The 26315-nt window shown below is 56.5% G+C and overlaps 2 protein-coding genes across 5 annotated transcripts in view; both read right to left on the bottom strand.

Annotated features, from left to right (window-relative positions):
• The window catches only part of SHC2 (SHC adaptor protein 2), a 28818-nt gene extending 12182 nt beyond the window's left edge, over window positions 1-16636 (bottom strand). The window contains exons 1-4 of one of the 2 annotated variants that reach the window (XM_070465237.1): window positions 15477-16636; window positions 3489-3559; window positions 2061-2121; window positions 1783-1902 (exon numbers count right to left, since the gene is read on the bottom strand). In XM_070465237.1, the coding sequence (XP_070321338.1) occupies window positions 1783-1902; window positions 2061-2121; window positions 3489-3559; window positions 15477-15932 (708 nt within the window). In that variant the 5' untranslated portion in view covers window positions 15933-16636. The remainder of the gene's footprint in view (window positions 1-1782; window positions 1903-2060; window positions 2122-3488; window positions 3560-15476) is intronic. The other variant, XM_070465236.1, reaches the window with a different exon arrangement.
• Window positions 16637-17632: 996 nt separating this feature from the next.
• CIMAP1D (CIMAP1 family member D) lies at window positions 17633-23266 on the bottom strand. Of its 3 annotated transcripts, none has more exons than XM_070465239.1 (5): window positions 22028-22275; window positions 21468-21535; window positions 20181-20294; window positions 18589-19087; window positions 17633-18030 (listed from the first exon to the last, which is right to left on the bottom strand). In XM_070465239.1, the coding sequence occupies exons 2-4, from the start codon at window positions 21475-21477 to the stop codon at window positions 18603-18605; spliced, it is 609 nt and encodes a 202-aa protein (XP_070321340.1). In that variant the 5' UTR covers window positions 21478-21535; window positions 22028-22275; the 3' UTR covers window positions 17633-18030; window positions 18589-18602. The 3 variants fall into 3 exon arrangements, with proteins under 3 accessions (XP_070321340.1, XP_070321342.1, XP_070321339.1); XM_070465241.1 differs by lacking the exons at window positions 17633-18030; window positions 21468-21535 and adding exons at window positions 18068-18342; window positions 23125-23266 and having other exon boundaries at window positions 22028-22135; XM_070465238.1 differs by lacking the exon at window positions 17633-18030 and adding an exon at window positions 18068-18342.
• Between the last annotated feature and the right edge of the window lie 3049 nt (window positions 23267-26315).

Raw genomic sequence — 26315 nt, forward strand, 5'->3', positions numbered from 1 at the left:
AGATGTCCCCTCGACAGAATGCCAGGATGACCGAAAGCCCCTCTGGATGGGGAGCCCTGAAGCCAGGGCAGGATGCAGAGACCTACAGTCACACGCCCAAATACACAGGAAGACAAACCTGCCCCAACTGGTGGACACGTGCACACATGGGCACAGAAATCCGATACAGATACATACAAAGGTACATGGGCTTAAAGCCTCACACAAACCACACCCTGCACACACACACACACCCCTTCGTTTACAGACACACACACACAAATTCCCCACTCCAGCTGTTCAGAGACACCACCACTCACACACTCACAAATTCCCCACTCCAGCTGTTCAGAGACACCACCACTAACTCACTCACACTCCAGCCCACCTTCACACCTTGATGCATCACACGTTGGCCCTCACACCCTCCCACACAGACACCCAGGCACAGCACATGCACACCCAGACACTCACCACTCTCACATTCAGACACGTGCCCCATGCCACCGTGGAGGCACTAAGGAGACAAAAGCAGGACCCACTGGAGGTTCCTGACTCTGCACTGTCAACCCGGGCAGCCTCACCTGTGGGCTCACTTACATCCATTGGCTTATCTGCAACTTCATTTGCAACATCTGCTAATCGGTGTGCTCATTTGCATGAGTGTGCCTATATGCTTAATTGCATGTTTGTTTGTGTCGATGTGCTCACTTGCGTGCTCAATAGCATCTATTCACCACCACCCAAAGCTGCCCTAAGAGGTCATATCCCTCCAAGACCCAGTAAGCACCAGAGACACCCAAGCAGGGCTCTCTCAGGGTCCCCCATGGTTCACTCAGCCTGTCACCCCTCGGGGATACTCAGGGCTCCCCCTAACCAACCCCTGCCCAGGGAGGCCCTCACTGGCATCCTGCTCAGAGTTAGCCCAGTGTGTTCCAGATAGAGTCCCTGCAGAGGTGGACAGGGAGGTGAACGTGCTGGCAGCTCCCCGCCCCACAGCTTCCTCCCCAGAGGCAGTCTGAGCCCCCTCCCTGGGGCCCTGGCTTCAGCTCACCTCCTCCATGCTTCCCATGCTCACACCAGACCACAAATCACAGCCCCAAACTTCTGATGAGGATAGCAGTGCTGTCTGGAAAAATCCCAGTTCCTCACCAAGATCCTTGCTAACCTCTCCAGCTCTATCTCATCAGGTGACCTCTGCTCAATGTCCTCTCACCTCCCCACTCAGCGCCAGCATCACCACCTCCAAGAAGCCCTCCGTGATGCCCCTGCTAGGTCACAGTGCTCACAACCTATGCCTGGACTCACAATCCTCCTCAGAATTCATAGTTATTCCCTCCTTTCTGCAATTTTATTTTGGTTGTTTGTTTCCACCAGAAGATTCCAAGCCTCGGTCCCGCCTCCTCAGCAATGCAGACAATGGGGGCGAGACCTTCTTTGGGAGGCCGTCCTAAGAGCTGTGGAGTGAGGAGCAGCGCCCCTGGCCCCGCCCACTCGTCGCCCCGGTGTGACAACCGTGGGGCGACGTGAGGGCAGCGGCCCCTGGCCCAGGGCGGGGCCTCAGCAAGTGTCCAGGTGAGCAGTTTACCCGCACTTGCAAGTCGAGTGGGCCGCGCCCACCTTCCCTCCGGGCTTCACCTGGGTGAATCCACAGACCCTCAGCCAGGCCCTACTTGGGGCTGGCTGGGTCTGAGGGCGGGGCTGGAGGAGGCTGAGGGCGGGGCTGGAGGAGGCCAAGGGCGGGGCTGGAGGAGGCCGAGGGCGGGGCTGGAGGAGGCCGAGGGCGGGGCGGGCAGCGCTCACCTGGCGCGTGGCGGGCACCGAGAGGTTGAGGCCGTCTATGGAGATGCTGACCGCAATGCTCATGCCCGCGAAGCGCAGGTTGCTCTTGCCCAAGATTGAGGCCAGGGCCTTGTTGGGGGCCTGGGGGGGGGGGGGGGGGCAGACGGCACGGGGGTTGAAGGGGGCAGCATGGGTTTCAAAAAGGTGGGACCACAGTGGAACGCCAGCTGGGGCAGGTCCTGGGATGGCCAGGTGTCTCCCCCCTACTTCCACCCGGGGACTACAGGCCCCTCACCCACCTTTTTCTTCCAGGAGCCCCGGACGCCAGGCACCGCCTCATGGAGCCGGTTGATGGCTTCCCTGTGTGGGCGGAGGGGGAGGGCGCTTAGAGAGCTTGGAGGAGAGGGGGCAGGAGCTCATAGAAGAGTAAACTCAGAGAAGGCAATGGGCTGAGGAAGGGGTGCGGTGCATCCTGAGTGGGGAGGGGCTCAGAGGACAGAGGGATGCTGGTGCAACTGGTGGCCTAGAAGGGGACTCCCAGGCTCCCAGACGCCCACCCCATGTGCCCGGCAGGTGCCCTTGCCCTCAGCTCTCCCCCTCCTGCCCTTTCTTTCTCAGAGACCAGTGGACCCCTGAGCCACAGCCCACTTGAAGGCACTGGGATCAGATTTGGGGATGCTGGCACAAACCTTGAGCCTGGACCCCAAGTTCTGTGTGACCACAGGCTGGCCAAGATTCCCACCTGAGGCATGAAAGGCTGCCCTCTGCTCTGGGCCCCCCAAGACAGGGGCCGAAACTGACCCCCCAAACCGAATGGGAGAGACTTTGTGAAACGGCTCATCCCTGGGGAGGGACTGGAACTTTTACAGAATCCTGAAGGTCAGGTGGACACACAAGTTCTTAACATCGGTGCTGCGAGGGGAAACCAAGTCCTCAGCCTGACAGGTGGGAAGGTCAAATGGAGCAGTAGCTTCTCAAAATGGGTAAGGCAATCCCATCCCCAGGTGCACACTCAGGAGAACTAAAAACACAGGTGCACAAAAACCTGCATACATGGCCACAGAGCACAACTCACAACAGCCCAACAGGTAGAAACCACCCATCAGCTGAAGATGGACAAACAATCCATGGTCCCTCCTACACATGGGAGCATCACGCAGCCCTGAAAAGGAGAGAAGCCCCAACACTCCCTACCACCTGGATGGATCCTGAGAACAAGATGCTCAGTGAGAGAAGCAGACACAGAAGGACACACAATATGTGATACCATCAATGGGAAAGATCCAGAACAGGCAAATCCACACACAGAGAGGGTGGGTTCCTGATTGTCAGGGGTTGGGGGAGGGGTTTGGGGAAGGCTGCTCATAGGGGCAGGGTTTCCTTTCGGGGTGATGGAATGTTATGGAATTAGACCATGGTCATGGTTGCACAGGGCTTCCAGGGTGGCACCAGTGGTAAAGCAATGACACTAGTGGCACTACCAATGCAGGAGATGCAAGAGACCTGAGTTCAATCCTTGGGTCAGGAAGATCCCCTGGAGGAGGGCATGACAACCCATTCCAGTATCCTTGCCTGGAGGATCAGGTGGACAGAGGAGCCTGGCAGGCTACAGTCCATGGGGTCTCAAAGAGTCAGACATGACTGAACGACCGAGCACATAGTACACAGCACCACCGCCTCCACTCCTGGCACTGAGCAGCGCCAGACCCTGCCCCAGCCAGCCTCACCTGGTGACCTGGGTGCGTGTGCTGAAGTCCAGGGAGCGCATGGAACGGAGCACCTCGATGCAGCCCATGTACTGAGGGGAGAGAGCACAGGTCAGCACCAGCCCCGCAGAGCCCAGCTGGGGGCCACCGTGGACCCAAGCCCCCTCCAGAGAGCCCCCCCGATGGCCTCCACTCCTGCCACCTGGGGCTGGGGGCCCACTGTGGACCCAAGACCCCCTCCAGTGAGCCCACAACCCTCCCCTCCCACCACCCAGCTATAGCCCCCACCCTCATCCTTAGGACCATGCCCAACCTGGCCACCACAGGGCCTTTGCACCTGCCGCCCCCACACCATCCTATCTATTTGCAGCCTGGCTCCTTCCCCAGCTCCAGGCTCCTGGTTGCCTCCTCAGAGCCACCCTCTTGACTGTGAGTTGTTTCCTGGAAGCTGGCAGATTCCTTCAACTCAGTCTCTCCTGCTCATTCTCTTTCTGCTCCACTAGAATGCCAGCCCAGGAGGACCGTGTGGGGATAACCCTGCTTACTTCTGCATCCCAGGGCCCAGAGCAGGGCCTGCGAGCAGATGGTGGGTGGAAGTTGTCTGGCCCTTTGCAGGGGGGAATGCTGACTCCTGCCTGAACCACCCTTTCCATGGAAGGGAACTCAGAATCTCCAAGAGATATTGCTCAGGGGCAGCTGGGGCAGGGGTACCAGAGATGAGGGCCACCAGCGCCCCCAACATGGTGTCGGCACTGCAGGAGGGACCTGGGCTGGCCACATGCAGCAACTGTCACATGAGCACGTGGATGGGAAACGTCCAGGACGGGCAGGCCCGCAGGGACAAAGAGTGGGTTCCTGGTTGTCAGGGGTTGGGGAGGGAAGGGGTAGGATCACTGATAATGGGGACGGACTTCCTTTGGGGTGATGGAATATTCCAGAACAGATAGAGGTGGTGATTGTACAACCTTGTGAAGGTACTAAATAGCACTGAACTGTGCTCTAAAATGACTCATGGTTAATTTAGTTACGTGATTGTACCTCAACCTTTAAAAAACGATTCACGCACACACATTTTGACCTTGAAACTCCATTTCTAGGACTTTATCTCACAGAAGCACCAGCCCCTGGGCTCCAGATGTGGGTACAAGCAGCTGTGTGGGGGCACACACTCCACCCATTTCCCCAGGGCTCCAGTGGGCTGGTATTGGCCCCCAGTTACTCTTGACTCTGAAGCCCAGTGCAGGGTGGCCAGAGTGCCCACCGACTCGCTTTGCCCCTCCTGGGTTGGTCCCAGGGTGCCAGCCACCTGTCTGGTCCTGACACCTGATGCTGTTCTGAATTCCCACCAGCCCCAACCTGCCCCTCCCTTCCTGTGGGAGCTACAACACTGAAGGAGTAAGTAAGGAGTTTTAGACACCCCAAAACTTGACACATTTAGGGTTGCAAGGTCCAACCCAGGAGGCCAAGGTTGGCATTTCCAACAAACAACGAATATTTTCTTAGTGTAATATGTCCCAAATAATGCATGAGATGTGCTTAGGCCATTATCCATGCTTATGAGAACTTTACATTTAACCGGGCAGCCTGCATTTTTGCTCAACTAAACAAACCATGGTGCTGGGAATGGAAGAGCTTAAAGTTGTAAAAGGAAACAAAATTTTAATACATTTATATGCAAATATCTCTACAATACGGCATCAAGTGACAGGAGCAATGTGGCAATTAGAGCTCAGTGAGTGCCTTTTGTGTGGACAAGGGGGCCAGGAAAGAGTGCACAAGTGTAAAAACAGCCACTAGCTCCTCCCCTCCCCCATCCAGGTCCTGGGCTGGCCTAGATGGAAGCAGAGGCTGGAAAGGCACCTGTCGCTTGCTCCCCCACTGCTTCTGGGGCCCTGCAACCCTGCCAGGCTGACCTGCCTGATGACGAGATAAGGTGGCCTACCCCATCTCCCCAGCTGACATGGAGCCCATCACCACGTGAACAACCCTCTAACAGAGCACGCATCTGAGGGGGTGTCAGTCCAGCAGGGCCCCAGGGTGAGGGGTCTAACTACCAACCCCCAACTAGTGTGCAGCCCACCCTGGCTCTGCAGCTGAAATGTGGCTGAAATCCTCCCATTCCCCAGCCCCTCCCTGGATGAAGTGGGGACACAACTCAGTTGTTCAGGAGAGGAGATGGGCTAGGGGTCCCATCCCGGAGGACAGAGAGCAGACCACAAGGGCATGGAAGGCGAGGAGGAGGCTAAGGGAGCGCCAGGCAGTGATGACGCTGGTAAGTCACTTGTCACATGCAGGCCTGATCCAAGCTCACTTCACCTGAACCCCCATGATACAATGACAAACCACCCCCAGGAGATAGAGCCCCAAGGACATGAGGCAACCTGCTCAGAGTCACTACTTGTAGGCTGCAAGGGCAGAATCTGAACCCACATTCTGGGCTCCAGAATCACCTGCAGTGTCACCCAGAGTGTCACCCAGAGTGTCGCACAGAGTGTCACCAACCATACAAACAGTGTTGTTATTCAGTCAGTAAGTTGTGTCTGACTCTTTGCAACCCTATGGACTGCAGCACGCCAGGCTTCCCTATCTTTCACCATCTCCCAGAGTTTGCTCAAATTCATGTCCATCCAGTTGGTGATGCCATCCAACCATCTCATCCTCTGTCATCCCCTTTTCCTCCTGCCTTTAATCTTTCCCAGCATCAGGGTCTTTTCCAATGAGCTGGCTCTTTGCATCAGGAGGCCAAAGTATTGGAGCTTCAGCATCAGTCCTTTCAATGAATATTGAGGGTTGATTTCCTTTAGGATGGACTGGTTTGATCTTCTTGCAGTCCAAAGACACAACTGATGCTTTTGAATTATGGTGCTGTGAGGAAGTGGTGAGACTGCAGCAAACTACACACTTGGGGCCAGGCCCCCTGGAATCCAGGGCTTTTGCCTGAAATGCCCCAATTTGTAAATGATGACAAGAAATTTTTATTCTTAAGACTTCCCTGGTGGTCCAGTGGGTAAGAATCCACCTGCCAGTGCAGAAGATGCAGGTTCCTTCCCTGGTCCGGGAGGATCCCACATGACAGGCAGTGACTAAGCCAGAGCGCCACAACTACTGAGCCTGCACTCTCGAGCCCATGCTCTGCAATGAGAGAAGCCACTGCAGTGAGAAGCCTGTGGACCACAACTAGAAAGTAGCCTCCTCTCACCGCAACTAGAGAAAGCCCATGTGCAGCAACAAAGGCCCAGCACAGCCATAAATAAATTTTTTTAAGTTTTAAAGAACTTTTATTTTCTTCTTTATCTCTTTTTAAAGAAATTCTTATTTTTAAATAGAAGAGAGAAAAAGAAGACAGAGGTCAAATTCAGCCTTGAGGCTGCCAGGCAGCATGACCTCTGATCCAGAATCCTAGACTCGCGGAGACCAGCTGTGGAATATGGCCAGTGATCCACAGGAGGGCTTGCCCACGTCTCCACCCCCAGAACCGGTGAGCAAAGCCTTAGTGGAACAGAGTCTCTGCAGATACAGCCAGGCGCAGGACGTCAAGATGAGACAGTCCTGGATTCAGGACGGGTCCTTAACCCAGTGACCGACGTCCTCACAGGAGAATGGCGGGTGGGGAGGGGGCCTGAGACACAGATGCGGGGGGGAAGGGCTGGGGCCTGTAGCCCCCTGAAACTTAGAGGTTCTGCTCAGAGCCCCAGAAGAAACCAGCCCACCAGCACCTTGATCTTGGACCTCCAGAACCAGGAGAGAAAACATTCCTGTGGTTTTCATTGCCCAGTTTGTGGTCATTTGTTACAGTCGCCCCAGGAGGCCGACAGAGAAGGTCTGGAGGGGGACCAACCTTCCCCTCTGCAAATGTAAAAATGGAGGGCACCCACAGCCCCCACCCAAGGATGTAAGAAAAGAAATCAAGTTAAAGTGGGGAAACTTGAGGCCCAGAGAGGGGAAGGGACCTAGGCAAGCTCACACAACAAAGCAGGGCAGACACAGTCCAAGCACCCAGCTTGCCACTCTGCCCAAAGGACCCTCCATGGCTCACAGTGCCATAGGCCCCACAACATTATTACTCAGTGTCTTCCTTCTAAATAAACTCCATTTGTAAACAGAACTGAGTTTATTCCCAAAGGCCACTAGGAAACCATACCAAAGTCTATACACCGCTGAAAGGATAAATGTCACCTCTCAACAGACTGGAATATTACTCAGCCCTGAAAAGGAGAGAAGCCCTGACACTCGCTACCACGTGGATGGACCCTGACAGCATGGTGCTGAGTGAGGGAAGCAGACACAGAAGGACACACACAGTGTGATTCTACTGATGAGAAACGTCCAGAACAGGCCGACCCACAGACACAGAGAGTGGGTTCCTGGTTGTCAGAGGAAGGGGTGAGGGTGACTGTTGATGGGGCTTCCTTTGGGGTGCTGGAACGTTCTGAAACTAGATTATAATGAGTGTTTCACAAATCTATGAGTGTACTAAGAACTTCTGAATTGTACAGCTTAAATGAGTGAGTTTTACAATACTAAAGTATATCTCAGTTTTTTTAAATATGCATGAGGAAACAAAAGAAGAAGAAAGAAAAGGAAATGTGCATGAGGTAAAAAGGAAACTGCATATTGTTACCATAAACCTCGGGTTTGATGCCTAGCAGTGCTTCCTATAACCATTAAAATAAACATATAATTATCAAAATGAAAAGACCCATTCAGGATGAATTGCCCATTTTTGCTAAGCAAGTTAGTGGAAGTTTGTTGGGCTCCAGGCCATTTGCAGAGTCTCAGAGTCTCCCCGCTCCTAGAGGAGGTTGAAGGACAGAAAAACCGGACTCTGGTGAGAGGGGCTGGAGGGATGCCAGCAAGGGAGCCCCAGAAGTATGCACAGGACCACCTTGCAAACTTGAGCACATCGATGTTATTCTTCCATTTGAAGTCTGTCCCCAGGAGAGTACATCCCTGTGTGCGTGTGTACATGCTCAGTAGGTCAGTCACGTCTGACTCTTTGTGACCCCATGGACTGTAGCCCGCCAGGCTCCTGTCCATGAAATTTCCTAGGGGAGAATATTGGAATGGGTTGCCATACCCTCCTCCAGGGGAATCTTCCCCTTAAATCCAAGTCTCCTGCATCTCTTACATTGGCAAGTGGGTTATTTACCACTCGCTCCACCTGGGAAGCCCATAGGTTTGTGTTAATTGTAACAGAAACAAATGAGGCCTTTACCAGGGAGAAACGTCCCCTTAACTGAATGCGTTAGTCTCTGGGGGCAGCCGAGCGAAACACCGCATCCTGGGTGGCTCAGAACAAGAGGTATGGCATCTCCCAGTCTGGGGGATCTGGTATCCAATGTCCAGGTGAGGCCCCAGGAGAGGGTCCCTCCTGCCTTCTCTGGCTTCTGGCAGCAGCTGGCCTGGTCTCACAGACATGTCTGTCTGGTCTCATCGTCTGTGGTCACACAGCCCCTCTCTATGTGTCTGTCCAATTGTCCCTCCTCTTATAAGGACCCCTGTCACAGAAGGTCCTGGGCCCCTCCTGACCTAGGACGACTTCATCTTGACCTGATTACATCTGCAAAGACCCCATTTCCAAATGAAGTCACATTCTGGGGCCCGGCAGACATGAACCTGGGGACGCCATCCTCACCCGTACACCAAGCGATCCAGTTCCCAGCAGCTGCATCGGTGACAGAGTGCGCCTCCAAGCCCCCTGCTGAAAACGCACACGCTGAGCTGGCCCACAAGCATCGTAAGCCCCATTGAGGGCCGACACAAACTGTGGGGCAGCCTGCAACATAGCTGGGGTGTGCTCCAAAAGCTGGGGAGCCCCTGGCATTGAGCACTGGGACACCCTGCATTCACACTCATTGTGGGTCCCCACAGAGCATCCTCCTGGGTGCTCAAGTCTGTGAAAAGCCCTTTACAGTCACTGCTCCAGCCTAACTCCTTTTTACACAGAACTCGAAGCATTTCGAACATTTTGTTTACTTTTCTACTGTGGGCAAAATATATGTAACGTTAAATTTACTATTTTAATAATTTTTGAGTGCACAGCTTGATGGCATTAAGCACATTTACATTGTCGTGCAACCATCCCCCCATCATCTCCAGAACTTTCTCACCTTCCCAAACTGAAACTCTGACCCCATGAAACACTGACTCCCTGTCCCCTTCCCCAGTCCCTGGCCCCACCATCTACTTCCTGTCTCTGTGGATCTGCCTCTAGAACTTCTGTCAGTGGAACCAGACAGTGTGTGTCCTTCTGTGTCTGGCTTCTCTCACTGAGCATCACGTCCTCAAGGTTCATCCAGGTTGTAGCAGATGTCAGAACCTCCTTCCTTTTTAAGGCTGAGTAATATTCCGCTGTGTGGATGAACCACGTTTATCTATTCATCCATCAATGAACACTTGGGTTGTTTCCATCTTTTGGCTGCTGTGAACCATGTTGCTATGACTATGGGTGTGCAAATATCTGTTTGAGTTCTTGCTCAAGTTTCATAAGAGGAAAATACTTATTTTCTATCCTAGATGTACACACACACACACACACACACACACACACACTCAACCTTACTCATATATCCAGCCATATATGTTTAGGCCTCCTGCTTTTGGGGGTATTTACCACCCAATAGAATTTCTAGGTCATATAGTAATTCTATGCTTAACTTTTTGATATGGTGCTTTTGTTTTTATTTTTTAGCTTCACTGCATGGCTTGTGGGATCTTAGTTCCCTGACCAGAGACTGAACTTGGGCTCTGCAGAGTCCTAACAACTGGACCACCAGGAAATTCCCTTGGTATGGTTTTAACACACACTGAATTTAATGAAACTATCTCATATGCTGACAGAAGGCTTCAGTTTCTGATATTCAGGTTCTACTGGGGTTGTCCACTATTGTGGACACGAGAGCTGCCAGAGTAATGCCTGGGGTCAGTCTGTAGCTGTTGCGTGAGGGCAGGTCTGTGCCCTGTGTGTCTAGGGGAGAGAAGCCCACAGCCTATACACTGAAATATACTCTAAGTGAATTGCTGTCCTTGTGTTCCTCCTTTTTACTGTTGTTTTATTACATCATGGTGGTTTGGGGGGAAATAAATGTGCAGGTAGATGTTATATTTATATTTGATGTTCATTTCAGTGTGTTTAATCATTCAGTTGTGTTCAACTCTTTGAAACCCCACGGACTGTAGCCCACCACGCTCCTCTGTCCATGGCATTTTTCAGGCAAGGATACTGGAGTGGGTCGCCATTTCCTTCTCCTGGGGATCTTCCCAATCCAGCAATCGAACCCGCATCTCCTGCATTGCAGGCAGGTTCTTTTACCACTTGAGCCACCGGGGAGGATGGAGAGTTCAAAACACTGGTGATAAATGAGCTGTGGCTAATCCGACAGGAATGCAAGCAACTGGCTTAAGCTGGTGGTTCTCAAACATGAGTGGGTGTCGGAATCACCTGGAAGGCTTGTAAAACATTGATCATTAGGCCCACCCCAGAGTTTCTGACTCTACCTGAGAATGTGCATTTATAACAATTTCTCAGATGTCTGGGCACCCGACTCTGCTCAGCATTGGTTCAAGTCAATTTGGTGGCCCGTCTCCCTTGCCATGAATGGAGTTTGACATCTCCAGCAGGTGAGGTGTGGAGAGAATGGAAGGGATGGCTTTCTCTTCTTCCAGTGGACATGGATCTGCATATGATACCTGGTGCTGTGGCTGCTCTTTTGTGACCATGAGGACAGCTAATCCAGCAAGCTGAAGATGGCAGTGTGAAAAGACCTGGGTCTGCAGGGATATGGTCAAGTCATTGAATTAATCCACCCTGGAGCCATCCTACTCCTTGCCTGCAAGGAATCAGCTGTATTTGCAGCTAAAGACAACTGAGATTTAAGTTAACCTCCCACAATTCTTGGTACACACCCACTTACAAAAACCTGTCTTCGGGAAACACTGGGTGGCCCAGAGGCAGCCAGGCCTGGGGCCCTGCGGCAGCCCTCTGTCTCTCTGGGCCCCACTGAAAACTTTCTTTGAAAACAACTCTGGAGAGGGCATGATGACAGAACCCCAAAGAGCAAAAAGGGCTTGTTGTTGGAATTTTCATGAACGTGTAAGAGTGCCACGTGCCAAGCAACCACGTGACCTCAGCTTAAAATGGAGCAATATTAAAGGTGAGCTCTTCAGCCACACCTGCCCATTCAAGTGTGCGTGGCCACATGTGGCCACCAATGGGACAGCATGGAGCCAGAACATTCCATGCTGTGGAGACTCTCGGGCAGCACTGGTCAGGGCCAGTCGCACAGGCAGTTTAGGGAACATCACAGGACATAGTCTGGGGCTTTCCAGGAGAGGTGTCCAACTCACAGAAGGACTCAGCGGTCAGGAAGGGCCTCTTTTCTGCAGGGTGAGGGGGCAGAGGGTCTGATCTGGGACAGAAAAGGCACACCAAGGCCAGACACCTCTTGCCCAGGTGAGACAGGGGTGGGTCCTCCCTGCCTCCTCCAACCTCTGGTGGAGCTGCCCTCCTGCCTGCCCTGCCCCAGGGCTGTATGGCCGCTGTCTGCCTCTCCCTCTTCCACGCATCTCCACGGGGCTTTCTCTCATGGCCACCAATCTCTGGATCCAGGGCGACCTCATCCTACCTAACGACACCTGTGAAGACCAGTTCCCAAATGAGGCTGGGAACGAGAAGAACTAGAGTCCATGATGAGGTTACCAAGCTGGGAAATTAACCAGCCCCAGGCCCCCAACCACCGGGGCCTCTGCTTCCACTAGAGGATCTATGTCCTCCTGGTTCTAAGCCGCTCTGAGTGGTGCCTGTGGTGAGGCTGCTGATGGTGCCACAGTGGCCATGACCCTCGCCAGGTTCCTCGACATGGCTGCCCCTCCGGGTCCTCACCTAGAAACTGTGTAGGAAACCTCAGGATGGGGGAGAATTCAACCAGGGGCTAGATTCCACGCTCACGTCTTAGAAGACCGGATGCTCTGACGGCATCACTGATCGCTGGGCCTCCATTTTCTTGTTTAGAAACAGGGACCATTACAGGGTTTCGTGAGGGTTCTATGATATCAGCTAGGTGAGTCAGCTGCTGTTTTAGCTTCCTTTTGCTGCTATAACAAATTAACACAAATTTAACATAAATGTATCCCCTGATAGTCCTGAAGGTCTGGAGTCCAGCTTGGATCTCACGGGGCTAAATCCCAGTGTGGGCAAGGCTGGTCCCTCCAGAGGCTCCCCGCTTTTCCAACTTTTCGCAGCCCCTCCCTCCATCCTCACAGCCAGCAGAGCAGCATCTCCCATCTCTCTGCCTCTGACCCTCCCCCCTCCCTCTTCTAGGGACCCTTTGATGACACTGGGCCCCCTGGGAATGCAGGGCTGTCCCCATCACAGGGGCTTTAACTTAATCCCTCCTGCAAAGTCCCCTCTGCCCTGTGAGGTGACATGTCCACAGGTCCGGGGTCCAGGACAGGGGTGTCTCCAAGGCTGCTGGTCTAGTAGTTACTCTGCCACTCAGGTGGCAGCAAGTTCGGGCTGGAGAGCGGCTTCCGTTCTGGGTCTGGTGCTGGATTCTCACCGGGTGACAACTCTGCCTCTCTGGGCCTCGGTGTCCCCACCTTACATAAGTGGGGATAGCACATGCTCTCTTGAGGACCCAGGTGGCCCCTGTTGGCCCCTGCATGATTGGGGGCACAGCTGCTCCCCCCTTGACCTCACACTTCTCTGTGAACCAACCTGGAGGGGACTCGTGGCTCTCAGAACACCTGGGGGGTGTGGGTGCAGAGACTGAGGCTCCCAGGAGAACAGAGCCAGACACTGGGGCTGATTCAGACTCCCCGCCCACCCCCCTTTAGGGGCAGCCACACCAGGGCTCATCTCCAACACGGACACTGTAGCCCCCTTCTCCCCACCCCCACACTGCCCTACTCCAGGGCATCTCTGCTCCCCAACAGTGCCCCAGGCTCCCCTGGCTCTCTCTGCTGCCCTGCCAGCCCCGCCCCTGCCCACTTCCACAGGAAAGCTACTTTCAGCACCAACGCTGCTCTGTGACCCTGCCGAGGACCATCCAAAGTCAAGATTGCCCACACAGCCCCCAAATCTTACTCCTATGTTCCTCTCTCTGCACCAGCCCCACCACATGGCTCTCCGGCCAGTCCCCAAACCTGCCAGCTGAGCCCCTGCCTTGGATTCTCTTTCCCCAGTTGTTTCATGCCTAGGGCCTCCATGGTTTTAGGGCTCAGCTTAAACGTCATCTCTGAGGGGCACCCCACCCACCAGCCCTGCTAAGAGCAGCCAGCAGTCTCTGACATCACTTGATTGTAATTTCTGCACAGCACCTGCCAAATCTGCTGCATCCCTGTTGTTTGTCTCTTGTTTATTTACCATCAGTCTCTCCCTCTAGAAACCTGAGCCCCGTAAGAGCGGGGATCAGATGGACCCCATTTCCTAGCATGCCCTCAGCACCGGGAAGGCGCTGGCACACATTATTAATAAATGCTGCACCGATGGCAACTTCCAGACCACTGGAACAGTCCAAAAGCCTGCACCCCAACAACATGAGCATCCAAATTCTGAGCACTTCTAATCCCCCCAGCCACGGCCCCCGAGGGGACGTAGTGGGAAGCCCAAGGCATTGCCCAGAAAACATCTTGCTACAAAATCAGTGTTGAATCCAGCAAAGCTGAGATTCAGCAAAAGAAGGGGCCATGATCAAGTCAGAAGACTCCAGGAGAGAAGAGCAGGTCCAGAATGTGAGGCAGCCTGAGGCCCGCTGCCCAGTCCAAAGCTCTTCATTTCTAACCCACTCCCAGGGAAGCAGCGGGCCTGCCTGGACCACACCTGGACGTGCAGAAAGTCAAGGCCACTGCGAGCCGCCACAACAGAGCACCACAAACTGGGGACTTAACAGAAATGTAAGCCTGGTCCTACAGTTCTGGAGGCTGGAAGCCAGGGATCGAGGTGTGGTGGGGGGCCTGCTCCTTGAGAGGAGGGTACTTCCAGCCTCTTCCAGCGTCTGGTGGTGGTACGCAGCCACCCTGGATGTCCCTTGATTTGTGGACACACCATTTCTCCCCTTGTTGTCAGGGGCCCCTCCCTGAGCCCCTCCCGAATCTCCTTTTTCTTAGGAGGATACCAGAGATCGTATTAGGGCCGCGGTAATCCAGTGTGACGTCATCTTAACTCGATTATATCGACCAAGACTCCATTTCCACATAAAACCATATTATCAGGCTCAGAAGGTCAGGAATCTGAGGAATACTAGTCAACCTAGTATGGGGTGGGTGGGAAGAGGCTGTGAAAGAAGCGAAGACAAACCACCACACACAAAGACACAGAACTCCAGGATCCCGGTCCCCACCCCAGACTGAAACGCTGTGAATATACATCGGACTCTGATGTGACAATGAACTGTGGGTGGGAGGAGTGGCTGGTAGCCTGGTGCGTGAGGAAGCATTTCACCGCGTGGCATCCCACCGGCCGCTCGCCGCTTCAAAACTACCCACAGAGGCAGAGGTTCATATAAAACGAGGACAAATAAAGACCTGCTTCTCTGCAGCGCCTTCCGAGGCCCCGCGATCTCACACTTGGAATCAGGGACCTAGCGGGCCTCGGCCCTTCTGCACCCTACGATGCCCACGGTCTCCGACCCTCCTGTCTAGAAGGAGTTTTCAGTGGGGATCTGGGTAGCCGGCCGCCCCCACCCGCGTCTTCCGTCCCCAGTCTCACCCAAGAAATGGGGGGCTACGCCTAACCTGCGCATGCGTGCCCCCCTCCCACCAGCAGCCCTCTCCCCGCCCCTCCCCACGTGACGCCGTGGGAACCTGGACCCCAGCGCCTCCTGGGTGGGGGTGGCCAGCAGAGCACGGCTTGGCAGTTGGGGTCTAGGGTGATGGGAGAAGAGAGGTGGACAGACACCTGGCTTCTCGGGTCCAGAGTGTCCAGGAGAGAGAAGTGGGGGATGGGAACCCCCGTGTCCAGACGGAGGCTCGGGGGAGGACGCCGTCCCAGAGTCCCGCCGGCGCACTCACCCTAACGACGTAGGAGACCCCGGGCCCCAGGACCCTGGCGTCCGGGTGCAGCCAACCGTGCGCTGGCTTGTGGATGAAGCTGCCTTTGCGGATCCACTCGTCGGCGGGGGCATCCGGGGGGCCAGTCGCCCCCCGCGCGCCCCGCGGTCCCCGCGCCCCGGCGGCCCGGCAGCGGCTGAGCGCAGGCAGCGGGCAAGGTGCGGCGCAGCGCGGCTCGCAGGCGCCCAGGACCGCGGCCGCCAGCGCCGGGACGCCGGCCGGGCTGGCCGGCTCGGGCTCCGGGTCGGCGGCCCCCGCGCCCCCCGCCGCCCGCGCCGCCCCGGGGCCGCGGCTCAGGAAACCTGCGGGGGCCGCGAACTTCCACTGCGGCATGCGAGGCAGCAGCGCGCAGAAGGTGGTGGGCGCCTCCGGTTCCGGGGGTGCGGGGGGCGCGCGCCCGCCCGGACCCTGCGTCATGGCCGCGGCCACCGGACCGAGCCCGACCGGGCGCTGCGCCTGGTGCGGAGGAGGCCCTCCCGCTCCCGCGCGCTCGCTCCCCGCCCCCGGCCCGGTGATGTCATCGTCCGGCCCAGCGCGCAGCCGCGGGGGGCTGCGCCCCTGGGACCACCGGTCCTCGGCGCCCCCGCGCCCGGCGGGGAGACGAGAAACTGAGGCCCGCCGAGGGCACGGGGCTGACGCGGGGTCTGTAGCCAGGGAGGGAACGAGGTTTCAAACCCAGCACCCAGGCGGTGACCCCTTACTTCGCCCCCCACACGTCCCCCAAGTTGCTAGAAGGACAGAGGTGGGAGAAACAGAAATCTCCTCTTTTCCCTTTTAGACAGGAGGAAACTGAGGTCTGGAGAGGAACGGAGGCTCGGTGAAGGCAGGAGAGCGCCCCAGGCCCCCAGGTCGGCCCCTTCCCTTCCTACTGCTCCTGATGGAGGAGATACTTGAAAATCAGGCCCTGCTAGATTTTTCTAACTGGGAACCTGGGATCAGAGAGGGGAAAGGGTGTGCCCTGGGGCACACAGCGCACACTTGGACCCAGTCTGGCTGGCTGCCTCCGAGCCGAGTTCCCGCTACGCGGCCTGGCGCTGGGCCTCAGTTTCCCCGGCTGTAAGCCGGGGGCGCGGACCAGAGGGTCGCGGGCTCCTCCTGCTGCGTTTCTGGGGAGCCGCTTCCAGCGTCCACCCAACAGAATCCCAGGATCCAGCCTCCCGGTCGGGGGCTGGCGGGTGCCCACGCCCTCGCCAGCCCCGCCCCGGGCAGGCCGACTGCCGGGAAACAAAGGGAGGGGGCCGGAGCCGGGGCCGGTGCGGATGGAAGCAAAGGAGTGGCGAGGCCGCGCGAGACCGGATCGATAAATTAGAGTGGTGAGATCACCGCTCGGCTGCCGCCCGCGGGCCGGGGAAAGAGGCTGGGATGCTGGCGGGAGGCGCGCGCGCGGCGGTGATTGGCCGGCGGGCGGGGCGGGGGCGGGGATGCGGCGGGAGGCCTGAGCCTCGGGCCGGGAGAGCTATTGTGCTCCCGCAGCCCGGGAGGGGCGTGGCCCTGGGTCGGGGCGGGGGGTGGGTGGTCGGAGGACGTTTGTCGGGGTCTGCAGTCCCCACCTGGGCTCTGTGCTGTCTCTATTGCGGGCTACAGACTTACAGACTTATGGGCTGTGTGAGAGTTGGATCGTGTGTATATTCTGTGCGGATGTGACTGTGTGTGTGTGTCTGTGTGTGACAGAGAGGAGGGAGTCTGGGTCCCCGCCCAGGTGTGTGTTGGGGGGTCCTGGTATGTTTACAGTTGTGTGTGTAGGGGTCCCACTGTGTACACAGGTGTGTGTGTCAGGGGTCCTGGGTCCTGGTGTGTCACAGGTGTGTGTGTCGGGGGTCCTGGTGCGTACACAGGTGTGTGTAGAGGGGGTCCTGGCATGTCTCCACCTAGTCTGGTGAAGGGTGTGTGTTGAGGTTTGGCACCCAGGCAGGGGAAGTGGGGCCAGTAGGAGAGAGCTGACCCCCACCCCAGGGTCTAGGCTCTTCCTGCTGTGTTGCCCTGGATGTCATCTCCTACAGGAAGTCAAAGTGCAGTCTGTCCCTCCCAAGATCCTGGGTTAGGGTCTTTCTGGGCTGCAGTTAATAAGGTGTCATGGTCCCAAGGGCTTGGTTACATGACTTCACCCCTGTATTTCTTTTCTATCCGTGGAAAAGAGTGGCAGGAACAGAGCCCACGGGGCAGGATTCATGTCCAGGCCTCGGAAGGACACCAGCACCCATTGTGCCCTCTGACAAATGTCCATAAACGTGACCTGCCTCCAGAGTTGCAGCAAAACCACCTTATCAATGCCTGGAACACGGTAGGCGCCTACTGTGGCAAATGTTCAACTTCATCAAGTTCCTATTCATCCTTCAAAGCTCAGCTTTGGTGTCCCTTCTTCCAAGAAGCCTACCAGGCTGGCCACCTCCACTCAAAGCCCCTGCCCCATGGCTCGCCTCCTCCAGTCCTGGACCCCTTCTTCAGTCCCATCCAGGTGCCTAGGGGGCTGCAGAGTTAGGGGTTGGCATCTGACAGCAGTGTTCAGGTTTCCTTCCTGTGGCATGAACAGATGCAACCGTGATGCTGACGGCTGTTGGTGCCCCAGAATTTTATTGGCAGGCAACTAGAGGGTGGGGCAGGTAGGGAGGGTGGCAGGGCTGCCTGCAGCAGGATCTGGGCCCAAACAGCCCTTCCATAAGTAGCAGGGATGAGCCCAAGTGAGGCAGAAACCCGAGCCATGCTGGGGACCCAGGTCCTTGCGGGCGGACACTGAGTTCTAGGACACAGGAAGCCGTGTCTCTGGCCAGTGGCTGGGGAAGGCCAGAGTGTCCCTTTTTCCACCTGGCCTGGCCTGGCCTGGTATGACCTGGACAGAAGAAAGTGGGACGCTGGAAGGAGACTCACCCTGTGGGGACCACGGGATCACAGGCCCCAGGACTGGAGAAAGCAGTGGCCTAGAAGGACCTTGGACCTTTCAGAAGACAGGAAGGAAGGAGGTGCCTTCCCCTCACCCTGGCTTCTCCTAGCTCCCCCCGCCAACCACCTGCCTACCCCCCCACTTCACAGCATAGGAGACAGGCTCAACCCAGGAGTGGGCCAGGCATCCTGTCACCTGTCACGAGGGCATCAGGGTGCGGTGTCTGTGGCCATGGTGGTAGCCCGCTTGGAGTGGCGGATGCCCATGGTGAATGCCGGGGCCCTGGCCTTGGTCACAGTGACCTGCTCGGGGCTGTGGCTGCCAGGGCCAGGTGTCTCATCTGGGGGCCGTGGGGCTCGGGGCCGCCCCAGCATGGTGAAGGCCGGCCGGCGCTGACGGTAGGCATTGGGGTCCGGGCTGTCATACTGGCCAGGGCCGGGTATCTCTGCGGGGTCCTGCGGGGGGCGGGCGGGGGGCGTGCGGCCAGCCACAGTGTAGCTGGGGCTGCTGGGCTTGGTGAAGACCTGCGAGCCCCAGAGGGAGGGCAGGGTGTAGGTGTTGGGGGCAGGGGCTGAGGTGTGCAGGGGCCGTGGGCGGAGGCGGGAGCCCAGGGTAAAAGCTGGAGGCGTCCGCTGGCGCATGGGGGCCACCTTCTCTGGGCTGTAAGCCCCAGGGCCGGGCGTCACCTCCAGACCTGTAAGAATGGGCAGTGGACAGAGTCCTCACCTCCTCCAAGACCCGGCGTGGCTCCCCCGCCATATGCATTGTGGAGTTCACAGCAGCCTGGCTGCCCTCTTTTTCAAGCCTCCAGCCTTTGTCCAAGCTCAGTCCTCTGCTGGGCATACCTCCTGTTTCCCATTCCCACCTCCCAGGAGCTGCTTCTCCACCTTAAGACAACCCCCAAGTCCCCTTCTCCCCATGCCTTCCCCACATGCTCCTACGGAGAGCCCTCACAGCCCTTCCAGGTTCCCCCTGATTTGGGTCTCTCTGCCTCTCCAGACATGGCCACACTGAGGTGAGAGGTCCCCACCTGGATCTGACCACACCAGGCTGAGGTCTTACAAAAAGCAAGAATGAGTCAAATCTACTTCAATGCTCAGCAGTTGGCTTAGTGCATGTTTGAGTGAATGGGTCAACAGAAGGATGGGTAGTGAGTGGGTAGGTGATGAGTGAATGAGCAGATGACGGATTCAGGGAGTTGTAGATGAATCAATAGACAGACTGTGGATGGATGGGTGAGTGGGTGGACAGATGGATGGATGGATGGGTAGATGGAAGGATGGTTGGATGGGTGAGTGGGTACATGGATAGATGGGTAGGTGAGTGGATGGGTGAGTGGGTGGGTGAGTGGATGGAAGGGTGGATGAAAGTGTGGATAAATGGATGAACAGACAGATCAGTGAACAGTGACAGAACAGATGAATAGTGGATTGGTGAGTGGATGAATGGATTGGTGAGTGGATGGATGATGGGTGAGTAGATGAATGGATGGATGGATGGATGGGTAAGTAGATGGATGATGGATGGGTGAGTAGATGGATGGATGGCTGAGTAGACATGTGCCCACATGTGTACTGGGTCACATTAGCCTGGCCCACTTTACCCGTTCAGGTTCTCTTAGGGTCCCTGACCCCTCTTCTGAGTCCACTGGATTTCGTCATTCCAAAGACACTGAGGATCTAAGAAATTGGTGGGGGTGGGGCAAAAAGGGAGGGAGGTGCAAGACTCACTGAGACCCTGAAGGGGCAGGGTCCTGTGGGCGGGGTCAGCTCAAACTAGATACTCACCAGGAGACTTGCCCCGGCCCTGCATGGAGTAGGCAGGAGTGCAGCTGCGGCCGAAGCGGGTGACTTTCGAGTCCAGGAAGTAGACTGGCCCAGGGCTGGTCTCCTGGGGAGATGCTGGGGGGGGAGAGCCCAGGATCTCGAGGGCGGCTCCAGTGACCCCCCAATCAATGCCCTCATTAACCCTGAGGCCCCTGCCACATCCTGAAGGGCAGGAAACTCAGCCTATGGAGGGGTGACTGCCCGGACCTGGGGCATGGGGTCGTGTTGACCATCCATGTGCTTGAAATCAGAGCTGTGCCCCACCCCCAACCTCCAACCTCTCTATCAGCAGCTTGGGGGACCTGCTATGGGACCCTTAGAATTGTGTGTAGAGTTAAAGTAACCAGGCCCTAGTAAGCGTCAGTCGGAGGAGAGCCCTACAGAGCTGGGGTATGCTAGCATGCGACCAGCCTGGGGGCAGGGCTTGAGTCGGGCCTCTGAGAGCTGGTCCTGAGGAAGCTCTCAGCCCAACCGGCCAGTCTCCTCCTCACACCAGCAGGATGCGAAGATCGAAGAGGAGATGATCCTCGGGATAGGGTGGTCTGGTGCCTGCACTTAATACTCGTGACCCTTACTGTGATGGCCACTGCCACTGTTTATAAGCCCACTCTGGGATCAATGCATTTGCATCTGAGAGTAGTAGGTCTTACACGGATTCATGGGTTTAAGTACATGTGCATATGTGACATGGTGCGCACACATGAAGCATGGTCTTGACAAACAGGCACAGCCCCGCTCATGACATTTCTCACCTCAAGGCCATTGCCTGTGTTGCAAGATCTGCCTGGAGTCCCCTTCTTCTCGAGGCAGACTGAATTCCTATTCATCCCACAAAGCCCAGCTCCCATGCCCCCACCTCCAAGAGTCTGCTCTGGGCACTCAGCAAAGTCTACACTAACCACCAGTTACCCAACTCCCCAGTCTGTCTGTCCCTCTGTCCTAGGATGGGCTCCTATGACTGGGAAGAGAGCCTGGCAGTCCAGGTTGCTCTGGGCCGCAGACCCAGTTCTCAGTCCTTCCTAGTGACAGATGCAGTGCTAACTCCCTTATGTGCCTCTGGGGCCCCACAGAGGCTCCTGGGTTTGGGGTAGATGCTGATTCTGAAGGTTGGGAAGAGGTTGTGAGCCCCACCCCTCCAAAGGAGCCTCTGTCCACACGAATCAAAGTCCTCACAGAGCAAAAACCCTTCCAGCCCCCCGCCTAGCCCACTCAGGACCCCGAGTGCTCTAGAATGCGGGGTGAAGTCACCTGCAGGCATCACTGTGAAGGCGCAGGCAGCAGTGACTGTCCACAGCCTACGGTCTCGCCAGCCTTTCCTGTCCAAACATGAAAGGTCGCCTTCCACCTCCCTGTGTCCTGTGGGACACCATGGCCCGGGAGCCCCCATCCCACTGATGGAGGTCTGGAGGCCACTCCCACACTCAGGGCCCTTCTTTACTGATAGAGACCAGGTGCCATGGTAAGCCACTTTGAAACCACCTAATTCTCATTTCATGAACCTCTCCCGGCTTCCGAGGTATAGTCTTGACTACAACTTGGTAAGGACTGTGCCCTCATTGCTTACAGCGTGGGAAACTGAGACACAGCTTTCCTGAGTCAAGCAGCAAGGAGAACACCACCCACTACTCCCCTTCCATAAGGAAATGGACCAGAGAGGCACAGCAGCTTCCCTGAGGTTACACAGTAGGGGTGTGACCTATGCACCCTCCCAGCTTCCTGCCTGATCAGTGAGGGCCTGGATCTAAGGGGGTAGGAAGTGCCCCAGTGGGAGATTGGAGGCCCACCCCTCCCACCCCCACCGGCCTTACCCTCACTGGGCCTCCGGAAAAGTGAGTAGGCAGGACCGGCTACCCTGGTGCAGTCGTGGTTGATGTAGCCAACGGTGGAAGGCAGGGCATAGAAGCCTGGCCCAGAGCCTGTGACCAGAATCCTTGGGTCACGGCCTTGGGTTGCTCACCCTGATAGATGGAGGGGGAACCCAGGGACCAGCCCCAGAGCCCCCATCCGGCCTCCCAGCCAACCTCCATGACAGGGGTGGGAGGAGGGGTTGCCTTCCCCCGGCAGGGGGAGTGAGGAGTGACAGGGGCTTTGTGAGTCATAGGAGGGAGGGGCTGCAGGGCCAGGGCACCTTGGAAAGTCTGACCCCAGACTCAGAGACACACAGTCACCGGTGGGGGAGCTGACCCCAGACACAGAGACACATGGTCACCAGTGGGGAAACTGACCCCAGACATGGAGACACATGGTCACCAGCAGGGAAACTGACCCCAGACATGGAGACACATGGTCACCAGTGGGGAAACTGACCCCAGAGTCAGAGACACAAGGTCACCAGTGGGGAAACTGACCCCAGACATGGAGACACACGGTCACACGGCAGTGTTTGGTGGCTTCTGCAATAATGTCAGTCCCACAGTCTCACACCAGCTGCCTTGTTAGGGGTGGAGAACTGTGGCGTGAACAGGCCCTAAGATCCCAGAGTCCATGGCAGAGTCAGGAGACTCAGCTGCCCCAGGGATCTCTTCGTTTTCTGCCCCTGCACAGGCTCCCAGCCTCTCTGCTGCCTTTTCTCCAAGGTCGCTATCAGCAGTGAACACACCGCAGACAGGCTTCTCGTCTGTAGTTCCTAATGTCCATCCCCACCACAGGACCTTTGCTGCTCTGTGGCCACTGTATACTCAGCACCAGGAAAGGTGTCTGACTTTACGATACTGGACTCAGGGGCCCACAAAAATGCCAGATTCACACCAATCCTGCAGGAAGGAAAATTGAGGTTCTGGGAAATGCAGGGGCTTGCCAGAAATTCCTGCCTCCAGCTGGGCTCCCATGCATTCCAAACGCCATCTGGGTCAGGGGATGAGAGCAGGGAAGTGTCCCACCTCCACAGGGCCCCTCGCCCACCTACCATGTTCCAAGGTGGCCACCCCGCAGGTCCTCCTCAGGCTGGTCTCCGGGATCTGACAGTCAGTGGTCCGCTGGCCCAGAGGCGCCGGGGTCAGCTGTGGAGCCAGGTCGCAGGTGAGGGTCCCCATGGTGGGCGGATGCCCCTGGCTCCTGGTGTCTGCTCCTTGGTCGCGCAGCTCTGGGCCACAGGTGCCGGCACTGTCCTTGATGCTGGCAGCTCCTGCAGGGTTGGCAGAGCCCCGGCCAACCACACCATCCGGAACGGCACAGACGGCCCCTTGTCCCACGGCAGGGAGTCTGGGGCCCTGGCCTGATCAGGCTGGCCGGCGGTCACTGGCCTGGAAGTGGGGCCAGGATCGAGTGTCGGCCAGGCGGCCGGACAGTCCAGGAAAGAGTCCAATGTCAGCAGAGCCGGTCCCCTGGGAGCCAGCCGAGCTGGGCAGCCCAGGCCAGAGCGGGCTCCCAGGAGCTGGAGCCACAAACAGGACATCCACAGCCTGGTGGCAGGAGGGATGGGCGAGATCATGGGCAGTGTGACCCTGTTTCTACAGCTGGGGAGGCTGAGGCACGGTCCAAGATTGCCACTCTGGGCCAAGAAGCATTCCTTCCTCCCCTCCTTCCCTCATCTAGGAAGTTCTCACTGAACACCAACTCTGTACTAGTTTCTGCTTGGGCTGGGGGACATGACAGGAAGAGACAGACCAGAGCTGAGGTCAGGGGGCAAGAGGAAATAAGCAGTAAATATACAAAGGAACACTTCATACCTTAAAAGGTGTTACATGTTCTGCAAACAAAGAGCAGGGCAGGATGAGTAGTCACTGCATCTCAGGATAGGAGGAGGCCGAGCTGAGTCCGGGACAGGAGCCATGTGGGCCAAGGGTTGGCTGTGGTCGTCTAGGAAGCCCCCTCCTCCCAGAAGCCAGCGACACAGAGCGTCACTGTCCCTGACACAGGAAGGCTCCCCCTACCCCAACCCATGTCGGGCTCTGAGACCGGGCTCAGGTGAGCCTGGCCAAGCAGGGTTCACATTCCTTGTCTTCAGAGCGTCCTTGTTTGCTGCTGTGTGGTCACGCCCTTTTGCAGTGCAACGTGTTAACAGGTGTTCTGAGTGACCGTTCACATACCATACCATTTTTAGGCACTCAATAATTTTTGAACGTTTTTATTCAAAATGTTATAGTCTGTGTCAAAGGTCATAAAACAAGTCTTAAATGCTATGTTAGAAAAGATCCTGGGACTTCCTGGTGGTCCAGTGGCTAAGCATCCCAACTCCTAATGCAGGGGGGTCCCGGTTTGACCCCTGGTCGGGAAACTAGGTTCCACATGCCGCAACTAAGACCCGGTGCAGACAAGTAAATAAATAAAAATATAGAAAAGAAGATCTTAAAATCAAAGACCTAAGGTTTCACCTTTAAAAACTAGAAAAATGTGAGAGTACAAGTGGGTAGACGGAGGGAGATTTTAAAAACAAAGTAGAAATGCATGAAACAGAAAACTGTAGAAAGAATTAACAAAGCCCCAACACCACCACCAAAAAGCTGATCCTTTAAAAGGATCAACAAGAAACCAGTGCAGTGAATCAATGACATCAGGACAGGAGGGCGGCAACACTGCAGACTTGCAGGCTCTGGGGGAAGTCTGTCTGAAGCCAGAGGCATTTACCATGTCCCAGTCACTAGGTTACTAGCTTGGGACTCAGGTATCCTGGGCCAGCATCGCAGTGTTTAATTATCCTAGCATCACATGAGAGGTGTGGATTCTGACTTCCTCTGGTCACAGGAGGGAAGACAGAGTGGGGAGGGAGGGAGGGTGAGTCGGGGGAAGGGGGCGGCAGTGGGGGGCGGGGAGTGTAGGGATTGTACGGAACTCTGACTCAGGTTTTAGAGCAAAGCTTGGCACAAGGGCTTCTCCCAGGTTCTAATTCCTGCTCAGTTTTCTGGATGTGCTGGAATCTCTGGATTTCCCTCATCCTAAGGATAAAACCCAAGCCCTCCCTGTCTCACCCCTGCTCCCCTCTGCCCTGGACTCCTAGCCCTCAGCCCTCATCCATGACCCTGTGGCCACACCAGCCGGCTTCCTGCCCCTTGGATGGGAACCTCAGGGCCTTCACCTGCTGCCCTCCCCAGAGACACATGCTTCTGCCCATCAGCCCACAGCCCATCTGCCCATCTGCCCACAGCCAGCTCCATTCTTAGGCACCGGTGGCCCTGACACTCAATGAGCCATGTGCTCCTCAGCAGAGTCATGGACAGAAGTGGGAGATGGGGAATGAATCCCCACCTCCCTCTCCTCCTGCCCACGGGCGCCTCTCAGGGACCCACACTGGCTAGATGTGCAGGAGCCCAGGAATTGGCCAGCCTTGGGGCCCAGGACAGGGGGTGGAAGGACCCAGCCCTCCCCATTTCTAGGCCCCCAGCCCAGGCTCCCTTGGTCAGCCCTGGAGTGAAGAGAGCTGGAGACACTGGACTCGGCTCCCACCACCTCCGTTTCCTCTTGGTGACCCAGCCCCTCTGGGATGAGACCCTACATTCAGAATCCATCCAGGGCTCCATTCCCCTTTCTGACTGTGAGAAGCCAAGAGTTAACACAGAGTTGGGGGGTGGGGGGCAGTGAATAGGAAGAACAGGCAGCCTGAGCCTGTGCAGGGTGTTCGGAGGACCCCCAGGCCCAGGCCCCACCCCACTCGAGCTCATCCCCCACAGCCCACCTGGCCACCACTGCTGGCCGGCTTCTCTCTCTTTAGACCAGAAATCTTCACTCCAGCAGGCGGGCTGAGATGTGAACAACTCAAAGTCTACAGGGGCACAAGCCATATTTTAATCCAAACTGACACATGGGCTTTAGAGGGCAAACCAGAGAACTTGAAAACGGAAGCCCATCTGGGCGTGAGAGCAGGGCTCCGGCCCCGGTGCGGGCAGAATCCACTGAGGCTGCCCGGCTGAGCCGAGTCTAAATACGGCCAGTGCTCCTCTGATTACAGCCCTCATCACAGCTACTAATTCCACCAGGACAGAGCTGTGGGCCAGGCAGTCTCTGGCACCGGGGAAACAGGGGTGAAGGAAACACACAAGCTCCCCACCTCTCCTTTCCACTTAGACAGGCAGGCAAGTAGTGCCCTGGAGAAGAACACGGGGGAGGGGGGTGGTCAGAAGGGGCCAGAGCTGTGGGTGTGCAGCCTGGGAGGCCTCAGTG

This window comes from Odocoileus virginianus, chromosome 3 (assembly GCF_023699985.2).
Source record: "Odocoileus virginianus isolate 20LAN1187 ecotype Illinois chromosome 3, Ovbor_1.2, whole genome shotgun sequence".
NCBI classification, from domain to species: Eukaryota; Metazoa; Chordata; class Mammalia; order Artiodactyla; family Cervidae; genus Odocoileus; species Odocoileus virginianus.

Coding starts and splice junctions, on each gene's coding strand:
- CIMAP1D (XM_070465241.1), bottom strand. CDS start 23,251: ATGGGGACCCTCACCTGCGACCTGGCTCCACAGCTGACCCCGGCGCCT. Junction 22,136..23,124: donor GGTGGCCACCTTGGAACATG/GTAGGTGGGCGA, acceptor TTCTGGTCACAG/GCTCTGGGCCAGGCTTCTAT. Junction 19,088..20,180: donor GGGCCGGGGCAAGTCTCCTG/GTGAGTATCTAG, acceptor CCATTCTTACAG/GTCTGGAGGTGACGCCCGGC.